The 10,669-nt window shown below is 43.2% G+C and overlaps 1 protein-coding gene across 3 annotated transcripts; it reads right to left on the bottom strand.

The window, feature by feature from the left end:
• Positions 1 to 1,236: 1,236 nt before the first annotated feature.
• ARL14EP (ADP ribosylation factor like GTPase 14 effector protein) lies at positions 1,237 to 9,572 on the bottom strand. 3 transcript variants are annotated; one of them, XM_054171840.1, is made up of 5 exons: positions 9,457 to 9,572; positions 8,595 to 8,739; positions 5,263 to 5,770; positions 3,610 to 3,740; positions 1,237 to 2,359 (listed from the first exon to the last, which is right to left on the bottom strand). In XM_054171840.1, the coding sequence occupies exons 3-5, from the start codon at positions 5,683 to 5,685 to the stop codon at positions 2,131 to 2,133; spliced, it is 783 nt and encodes a 260-aa protein (XP_054027815.1). In that variant the 5' UTR covers positions 5,686 to 5,770; positions 8,595 to 8,739; positions 9,457 to 9,572; the 3' UTR covers positions 1,237 to 2,130. The 3 variants fall into 3 exon arrangements, with proteins under 3 accessions (XP_054027815.1, XP_054027813.1, XP_054027814.1); XM_054171838.1 differs by having other exon boundaries at positions 8,595 to 8,833; positions 9,457 to 9,570; XM_054171839.1 differs by lacking the exon at positions 8,595 to 8,739.
• Between the last annotated feature and the right edge of the window lie 1,097 nt (positions 9,573 to 10,669).

Below are 10,669 nucleotides of genomic sequence, written 5' to 3'. Positions count from 1 at the left end.
ATTAGCATGATACTGCCTAGTCAGATGGCAGTATAAAGGCAAATAAAGCTGAGAAGTTTACTGAAGAATTATTGGGTAAAATTTATCTGGATCCTGCAGGACAAGCTACTGCATGTCTGCACCTCCTCTGTTCCACTAAGGTATCAGTTGAAAAGTGGTGGAAGTCAGCATTTGAGACACAAACATGACCTAAAATGTTACTGACTTTAGAGGAAAACAAACCAGTAGAGACTGGTTTTGACATTTCTTTGGGAAAGTGCTCACTGCTAGTGAATCATGAGACTGACTATACTGACTGTCCAGTGACAATACAGATGGAGATACCTATTTCTAATAGTGGGATGCTCTAGGCAATTTAAGGTACTGGGGGCTTTGCATTTCATTTCAGTGAAATGCTATACCAGTTACTAAATTCAAAGTCTAATTGGCTAAAGAAGTCACACACATCAAACAGTTGGAAGCCTGTTTATTCAAAAATCAGTTAGCAGTGTAGGTCTAACTTAGAAAGTATGAACACACAAGAATGATGGGATCTGCTTTTCCCCCTCACACTTTCATAGTGATCGCTTTATTTTATCCGATTCAAAAAGGCTGCTGAAGAGATTAAAGAGTTTCTGGGATCAAGCACACAAAATTAATTGCTGTGTCAGGATAAGCATGCTCTGTAGTCAACAAAGGGAGATGTAGTGAATGCCATCTGCACATGAGGGAAGCTGTGGCTACAGCTCAGTTGTGGTGTTGCTGTCCGGAGCGTGCTGCCCTCCATGAATAAACTTGCGTGATGGTTCTTGTGATAAATGTGGCTGGAATCCAAGGCCCATGAAAGAGAAGTCCACTGGAAAAAGAGCCAATGCCCTAGCCAAAACCAAGTCTGGTTACTTTCACAGATTTAATAAAAATGTACAAGTTGATGCTTCAGTAGGACCAGCAGATGTCAGCACAACCCAAAGCATAACTTTGCATTTTGGCAAAGCAACCTTTGTAACTCTCACCAAAAAACACTCTAAACAAATAGTAAGGATATAAAAGTTTACCAAGTAAGGCTTCAGAAAACAGTAGTTAAAAGTGTTATTGAACAAATGTGACCCAACAAATGTGACCCAACAAACATGCAAAGTTTATCACAAAAATAGGAAATTTATCCAAAACACAATGAAAGTACCAAGGAATTAACACTCAGTGTTACAAAGCTGTCAATTAGAAATCCTCTCTTCCATAAATATTGCTCTATTCTAAGTTTTTATTCTGAGGATATATAATGCATCCCAAGATTTAAATTTAACTCAAGTTTTGGTGTGTGTCTTTATTTTTCTAGCAAGTCTGCATTTAGGAGCTGGCTCATTCACATTTGTTTTAGCTGCATGTAAACCTTTACCTTAAAAACAAGTGAAAAAAGATGAGGAGAAGGCTGTTGAAGTTCCAGTCCAAATACAGAATGGTAACAAATACTGCAAAATTGTTCCAGCTGTGAGACAGAAACTAACAAACCAATACCATAACTAAGTACTTCCACGTGTTTTTCAGTCCCTTGACAATTTAGTATCATTTTAAACAGTGAGGTTTCAATTTGTATGGACAACTTGCTCTCAAATCCCAGTAACTTGGGATAAGATCTGAACTCCTAAGTGTCTTTGAATCCATTTTAAGTGAAGAGGATTGAATTTTTCAGATGCAGCAGGGACAATACATGGAAAGTACAGCACTCTCAGTATTAATAGAGAGAGCTTTACTAATACTGCATGTAAATGCACAAAGAATCTTTACAGTGTTCCATATGACAGATTCAAAACCACAAGATCCTGAACCAGAGGGGGAAAAAAAGGAGGGATATATGAAGATAGTACAATCACCAAAACAGCATATGAAATGCAAGTGGCTCAGGATGCATCACACAAATATTCAGCACCTTAGACTTAAATACAATGAAAGACTGTTCACTGAATACTTACTTGGATGAGTACAAGGTAGAATGAGGTGTGAAAAGACAGCGATTACAATTTCCACAATGAAAGTGAATGCAGAAGTGAGCACACTTAATCATGTGCATTGTGATAAATTCCAGTGGCTTTCTTGAAACCACCAAAGGAAGGTGCAGTGTTTACACAAAGCATGGGAAAATGTGGGCATGTGCTAACCAACGTGCTTATTTTTAATGATTTCTCCTCCTTCTATCTCAATTTGCTCATAGAGCCACTTGCGGTCGCAGCGACACTCAGCTCCGCACTTGTTGGAGCCACACTTGGGGCAAGCATAGAAACATCCCAGGCAGTCTTCATCAAGACAATCACAGAGGTCCATCCCACTGTAAAGCAGCAGTCCCTGGCTATCGTAGACTTTACTCTTGGCCGGTATAACTTGCCTGCGTAAGGAAAACCAGTCGTTATTTCCACATTAAGGAGTCCACCCGTGCAAAGCTGCTAAGAGTTGTGGATAGGAGTTTGCTTTTGTCAGTTCATTTTAACACTCTTAATTTAAGAGAGGGATTTATGTTACTGTGTTTCACAACACTTCTCAGTCCTAAATGTATCTCTACACTAGTGCCTCTGAAATCATTTCAAGACTGAAAGGCTTTATTTCTTCAACAGCACACTCACTCCAGCACTCAGGAATCTCAGCTGTATGATTTGGATGATGCAAAATGCTCCCTTCATTTACTTTTCTGTACACATAGCTGTAACACAAAGGAAGTCACTTAGAATCACTTGGTGTGCACACAGCTTAATTTAGAACTATTTTAATAACGCTTTTATCATTCCCCATCTCTCTAGAGGTCTGTTTGGACCTCTGGAAAGCACTCTGACCCCCTGCTCAAAGCCGGGTCAACTCAAATTAAGCTGCTTAGGACTGCATCTAGTTGAGTTCTGAATAGCTTTAACGCCAGACATGCTCAACACTTTGGACACAGCATTTTACTGTATGCATAGAAAAAGTCTTCCCAACACCTGAACAGAATTTCCCTGGTTGCAACTTGTGCCCAAACTGAGTACAAGAAGCAAAAATGGGAAAAGGATACGTAGCTGGTGAGCTGCACCTAGTACCTGGTTCTGTCCTGTAAGGTTAAATTCAGGTAGAGTGCAGGGGGAAGACACTAATGTGATCTTTCTTGCATGTTTTAACAAATACTATATGACTAATTAAAGCTGGGATTTCTATTAATCTCCTACAAGGACAAGAATGAATTGGTCCAAACTTGAAGTGGAAAATGACAGACAAAATTCAGCTACACACACCTTTCCTCTGCAAAAGTGTGATTTTAAAATCAGTCACTTTAGGAGGTTGTAATTCATGATCTAGTCATGTCAAACTTGGACACGCTTAACTTTTTAAAAGGAAGGTGAGGTCCTAACTTTTGTTGGGAAAGTGTAATTACTGACTCTGCTGAAAGCTGACAACTCCAGTATGCAATCTAGTTTTGATTTAGTTTATTGCCTTAAGTACGGACTGTATGTTAATGCTTCACCTTCTGTCTCAGTAATAAGTGATCCTTAATGCTCAAAGCTAAAAAAGGCAGTCCATAAACCTGTAACCATCCAGACAGAAAGGGACACTGCCCATCAAGGCTATTTTAATTGGAAGTGAAAGGTAACGTCAATACAGGAAACAGCTCACCTGTCTGAATTAAATGCTGCATTTTTTGTTTGCAGCCTTCTTTTCTCCCTCTTACTGGTCTCAGGAGTGAATTCAGTCTGTCGTCCTGGATTAGCAAACTGCAGAGACTTTAAAGCCTTAGCTGTGCGCCCCTGAACAAAGACAGACAATCTCATTTAATTACAAACACCAACCTACTGTCATAAGAACATGTCCAGCCAGTATGTTGCAATAGCTCAGGTAAACGGACCTCAATTCTAAAGCACTGGATTGCCCAGAAAAAACAACTGAAGTTTCAAAAACCCCAACAATACAGGCTTCATAGTTTTAAGCAATGCTTTTGAATTTCACCCCCTCTCAATCTCTTAATCATACTGATGTGTAATGGAAAAATAGTTGGGCAGCAGCCCTGGGGCTTGGAAGGAACAACAGCTCCTAGAACGCAGTTCTGCTTTGTTACTAGGCATACACACATGGATGAGCTCTTGCTGATTTGGTTGCCCAAACTTCTACCAGTTACTTACATGTGTCTTGAGCAAGGAACCCAACAATGTCCAAGCTGTATTCCAAACGTGGCACTTAACAGTGCTGCCCTCCCACACCAGTTCATTACTGTGGCTGAACAAACACCTTGGCCTTCACAGCTCAGGCACCACAACAATAGTTAATTCACCTGAATGCAGCTTCACTTAGTAACAAACTTCTAGAGAAAATGGGATTTTTTGTTGTTGTTTTCAAACTAACCCAGAATTTTCTCTCAACACCCTTAGAAGCAGACATTGCAATATTCAGTTTTAAGCATAACAGCCTGGTTTATTGCAAGGTTTGAGTAATAGCTTGTAAAACCAGCAGCAGCCTGGTACTTATATAAAACTCAGGAGTTACAAGTCATCCTAGTAGCCATAATCAGGGGACTTTAAAAGGCCATAATCAGAGAATACATCTGGTTGGAAGAGACCTCAAAGAACATCCAATCCAACCCTTGACCCAGCACTGAAGGCTTAACACTAAACTGCATCCCTAAGCATTGGGTCCACATGAACACTTGAACACCCCACGGGATGATGACTCCGCCACTGCCCTGGGCAGATCATGCCAATGTTTGAGAACCCTTTCAGTAAAGAAGTATTTCCTAATCACAAGACCACAGGATGCCAGGGGTTGGAAGGGACCCAAAGAGATCATCAAGTCCAACCCTCCTGCCAGAGCAGGACCACACAATCTAGCTAAGGTCACAGAGGAACACATTCAGACAGGCCTTGAAAGTCTCCAGAGAAGGAGATTCCACAACCTCTCTGGGGAGTCTGTTCTACTGGTCTGTGACCCTTAAAGGAGTTTCCCCTTGTGTTGAGGTGGAACCTCCTGTGCTGCAGCTTACATCCACTGCTCCTTGTCCTAAATATTCAGCCTAAACCTCTCCTGGCACAGCTTGTAACCATTTCTTCCGGTCCTGTTACTTGCTATCAACATTTAATTAGGGAAGAGGATATTTCTCTAAGGTCCTCAAATGACGTTTAAATACTCTAAATTCCCATGCATCTAAAATACTACACCCTTTTATACTGCTATTAAAAAAACCCACCCAAAACCTTAGTTTCTTTATATAGGACTTGTATGAAGCCCAATTCCAACAGCTTGCAGAAGTTAGGGGGGGAAACTGATCCATATACATACGTCTGAATCAAGTTTTCTTCTTTGGCGCTCTTCGGATTCAACATCTGTGCTCCCGTTTATTATCTGCATACATTTGGGACAAAGCTTCCAACCAGGTACAAACTGTCTTCCAAACTTGGCACTTAGAAAAGTTGCATCATCTAAGTCAATTGCTCGCAAGCTTTTCTTTGAGAGCTTTCTGTGTATGTTAAAGGGATCACAGCATGATTTTTGTAAGTCTTCGAATCTTTCAATGTAAATTTTTGCATGGTGGAAGCAGATTGTATCATTCTCTGAAAGGGCTATTCCAGTCCTAAGCTGAAGTAACAGTAGGTCAGATGAAGATACATCTTGCTTAGTCTTGAAGCCAGTGTGACGGGTATAATAGGTCTTATGGCATTCATTGGGAGCTTGAAGCTGAACTCCAACTGAGCAAGGATCCATTTTACTTTATTAGACCAACTTATTTCACTTATTTTGCCTAAAAATGAATTCTCTGGAGTCTTTAGTAGTCTCTATGAAGATCACCCTAGAGAAAGCATTAAAATCAATCAGATTTGTGCTGCAAACCCTTTTATTTGTAAGCTTGACAGATTAGGTTTAAGTAATCTTAAAAACATGTTAATTAGAACTTCCTAGTCTAGAGAAGACTGAAAATACACTGAACTTAATTCTGGAATGAAACCATGCATCTTGTCTTCTTTCTTCAGAGGCATTTTTTTTGCCAGCTACAGTAAGCACCAATTCAAAATATTTAGTAGCATTACTTTCTCAAAAGGAATCTGGGAGCAAGGTACAATGGTAGATGAATTGTTCAGACAGCAGCCTACTTTGGCTACTGGTTTCCTAGGGTCCTCTCTTTTGGCACAACCCCTGCTAGTCAAGACCAGTTGTGAAGATGGCCCACAGGAAGAGCCTGCTGGTGGCTTAACAATTCATCCATCCTGCTTCCAAGTAGTTTCTTGGAAAGAAAGCTGTTGAAAGCAAGCTGCACAGAATGTCTGAATTAGCAATTCACACCCAACACAGCGATTTCCTGCATCTCGTCTATGTGAGGTGCAAGTCAACACACAGAATCAACCGGAGCCTTTCCAAGAAACTGCTGGGGTATCACAGAAAGGTGGGGGTTGAAAGGAACCTCTGGAGATAATCTATTCCAACTTTCCTGCTAAAGCAGATTTGCCTAGAGCAGGCTGCACAGGACTGCATCCAGTTATGTTTGGAAAGACTCCATAACCTTCCTGGGGCAGCCTGCTCCAGTGCTCTGTCATTTTTGAAGGTTTTCATGTTCAGATGGCACTTCCTGCATTCCAAGTTTGTGTCTGTTGACCCTTGCCCTGTTGCTAGGCACCAATGAAAAATCTGTCCCCTCCTGACACCTGCTCTTTAGATACTGATAAGCATTAACAAGATCCCCTCTTTCCAAGCTAAAGAGCCCCAGGTCTCTCAGCCTTCTTTCATTAGAATTGCTTCAGTCCCCCAATCATCTTTGTAGACCTTCTTATGTATACAGAGATATTCCATACCATATGACCTCATGCTTATCAATAAAACCGTGGGGAGAGGTTTGCAGGGGCCATGTGTGCTGCGTGGGGAATGGTTGGGCATTGGTTGGTACTGGGCAATTGTTTTCATTTGGACTGCTTGTTTTTCTTGGCTTTCATTCTCCTGTTTTCTTCTTGACATTATATCTCTCTACATAAAGCCAAACACATTCTTTTATCAAATTGTCTTTATCTCAGCCCACAAGTTTCTCATTTTTACCCTTCCAGTCCTCTATCTCATCCCACTGTGGGGGGGTGTGACTGAGCAGCTGTGTGGTGCTTAGCTGCTGGCTGGGGTTAAGCTATGACACTTACTTGTGCTAACCACTACACAGGGATAATACAACTTTCTTCTTTATCATGGGAAGTATTGCAAGTTGTACAATAGAAAGTCTGGGATGAAGTTTGACAAGAATAAAAAGTTAATAGGCTTTTAAAAATTATTAGCCACTGCCTGGAGCATTTTTGCAGCAGAAATCCTCCTGATTGTAATACTTTGGTTCTTCTGAAACTCATGTGTCCAGCAGAAGCAATTACACAGCACACTTCCATATGCTAAACTGTAGGCACAGTAATTTCAAGGTCTTGCATAGGACATGCTATCACCTACCAATTTAAATGAACCAAATACAATACACTGGGCTATACTCAGGCCACTATAGGTGTTTTGAAGTGTAATTTCATACTTGATTCAAGGCAGGACTGAATATAACTGAATGATTATTGTTAAACAAGTTTTCTTAGCCTAAGAATGCTCCAACCATAGAATCCTTAAAAGTCTAAAGAATGCTACAGCTTGGACACTTAATTTAAAGCAAGAATAATAGAAGCAGAGTCCTGAATGTGGAGGCACAATGTTATAAGCACCTGAACTTCAAAAAAAAAAACCACAAAAGGGTGTCTGTCTTCTGAAAGGAAAGCAGACTTGCCTTTTCCCCCAATTTATCTGAACACAAAGATTTAGGTACTCTAACACTCAACACTGAGTTCTCAGGGCAAAACGTAAATCCCTCTATTTAATGCCTAGAAGTCCAGTCTTAAGTTGTAAAGCTAGCTGAACTCTTCTTCATCGTAATTTCTGTATTCTAAGACCTCTCCTGGAGTTTTGACCCTGCACAGCTTTTCAGGTCTTCACCAAATAATACAACTAAGGAGTAAAGTGTAGATGTCAAGGAAGTCTTTAAAAACTCATAGCGCCTGCTGAGCTCTGAAGTATTCAGTTTTACTACAGAAAAGTTCGTGTGCCTTTGCCAACTTATGTACTTTTACCATGGTCCTTTGTTTTTTATTATTTTTTTTAAAAGACCATCTGTCAGATATAACCATCTTGGTGAACACTGCACTTAGAATTAATCTTTTACTGTTAGTTTATAAACTTTCTTTCAAGCAAGATAAGCGGAACTGTGTGCAATCAAAGCTCACTGCAACCCAGTTAACACTTTAACAGCCATTTAGCTAACACCAAATAGCTCTATTCAAAGAAGCCTGTGATAGGCTAAGCACCAAGCTTGCTGCATGTATCTGAACACGTACTTTTGAGTGATCCTTGCTGAGGAAGGTGGGTTTGTGTGTGTGAGTGAGGAAGCTCGTGAGGTCTGTATAAAAGTCATGATCTGAAGTTTCAAAAATGGGAGATATATTGGAAGTCAGAACTCTTGGAATACATTCTAATTAAATAAGCTGTTTCTCTATACACCAGGAAATACTTATTACAATTGCCATCTTTGGCAGGCATCTGTTTTGACAATTGACTATGCTACTTGGAATATCACTATATGGAACAGAGGGAAAGTGCATCAAGGGTATTACCACAGTTTGTTCAAATGACAGTGCTGGTGCCATAAGTTATGTATCTCATCCACTTGATTTGTATTTCTTGGTAGAAGCTTCAGATGCATTTCTTCCTTTGTCTGGGAGGAGTATGCAGGGTTTTGGACTTTTTTGCCTTTGACGACTTTGATGGAAATAGGAGAGCATCAAAAAACAAATACCAAAGGCTCACACTTGTGAAACCAGTCATTAGCGCTTACTGCACCAAACACAATAACCTAAAGCAGAAAGCAGCGATGAGGATCAGCACACTGAAGCACTAGTGCACAATAAGCCTGCTGCACTAGCAGAGGTTCAGTAAGTTTTCTGGCTTCTTCCTGCCCGTTGAAACAAAGGAGGAAGAACGCTACAGTTTAGATTAGCAGCGTTGGGTTAGAAGCCGAAGGGAAAGCACAGTCCAGAAACTGCAGATGTGACCCCCTGTGCCCTCACGTCTGCAGGCGTTACGCTGGACGTTCAGCAGCTGCAGAGCACTGCACGACAGACCCTTATCCGAACGGTGGCAGGGCTACGTGTTGAGAAGCGTTAGTCCAGCAGAAAGCTCGGCTGCTCGCGTGCTTTTGCGGAGGGCGCTAACCTCCCAGAGGCCAGCCTGCCAGGCCGGCTGGACAGCGGGCAGGCCGGGAGGTGAGCTGCGGGCCCGCCCGCGACCGAGGGTGGGACGGTGCCCCCGTAAAAGGCTCTCTGCCTGCTACTGTGCCGTCGCGGCCTGCTTTCTCCCTACCCCCACTATCCGAACACCCCCCCTCCGCTCCGCTCCACCCCCCTCCCCCTGTGCCCGCCCTTGCCGCTGCCAGCTGCGCACCCCGACCCATCGGGCAGCAGGAGACCGTCCCAGTACCTTGCCGCTTACGACTGTCCTCCGCCGCTGCGCCGGGACGCCAGTACGGGACTTCCGCGTTCCCCCAGCGACAGCCGCGGTGCTTGAGGCAGCCATTAACCACTCTTCGCTTCGCCCGCCCCTCTGCCTCACGTTAGAGCAACGGAAGCGCTGCGCCCCGAGCGGCACTTCCGGCGTGGGACGCGCAGCGGCGCCACCGGGCGCTGTGGAGGAGGCGGTGCGCAGCTCACGTGGGCAAGCGTGGGCTCCTGCGCGACGTGTGGCGGCGCCGGGCGGAACTGGCGCTGCGCCTGGCCGCTGGGTGCCGGGGTGGAGGACCGCCGCGTATCCCTGCGCTGGGAGAGCGGGCCGCGGCGCTCGGGGGTGGCTTAGGTTAGGCTCATCTGCAGCGTCCTCGCTCCTGGACACAGATGGGACTGGGAAGGCGGGGGCCGGGCTGCGGCGGTGTCGCCGGAGTCGTGGCTGGGTGATAGGAAGTGAAAAGAAGGAAGGAAAGGCAAGGAAGCTCGTGAAGGGTCTAGAGCACTAGTTTGATAAGGGCCTGCTGAGGGAATCGCGGTTATTTGGCCTGGAGAAAAGAAAGCTTCGGGGAGACCTTCACGCTGTCTTCCAACTCCCTGGAAGGAGGTTGGAGCAAGATGTTCTCCCAAATAACAAGCGACGGGACCAGGGGGAATGGCTTCAAGTTGCATGCGGCTGTCAAGTTGCTTTAAGTTTAGAATTTTATAGCTTATTTAATAATAATAAAAAAACAAACACCAAAAAACCATGCTGGGTGAGGGTATTTTCTTTAAATCTGTGAGGTTGCTCACTTGCTGGACTGGATTCAACCCAGATACAGATGTTGGACATTCTGCTGCACCCATCCTGCACAGTAGCTGCATGTTACTGAGTTACGACAGTGTGACAGAAAAGATCTATGAGCTCAGCTGCTGTATGTTTCTACCCACTCAGTGCTGTTGCCCCTAGTACATCTATATATCACAGCCTGATGACATTAGCAACAAATTAAGGCCACCACTTAGTCACACTAGAGGCTTAAGTTCACTCCACAGTCATTTATAGCTAAATAATTACGAACTGGGTCTCCAGTAGATTTGCAGTGGATGGTAATGGTAAGAAAGCTGAATTAGAGCAAACAGGCATGGTGTGAACCTAAAAAATAATGAGCTGTAGAAACAAATGCTAGTGACAGAAAGAGTCAGTAATGCCA

The sequence above is a fragment of the Dryobates pubescens genome, chromosome 22, assembly GCF_014839835.1.
Source record: "Dryobates pubescens isolate bDryPub1 chromosome 22, bDryPub1.pri, whole genome shotgun sequence".
Classification (NCBI taxonomy): domain Eukaryota; kingdom Metazoa; phylum Chordata; class Aves; order Piciformes; family Picidae; genus Dryobates; species Dryobates pubescens.
Note: the sequence above shows the minus strand (reverse complement) of the source record. Positions and strands in the feature narration are given on the sequence as shown.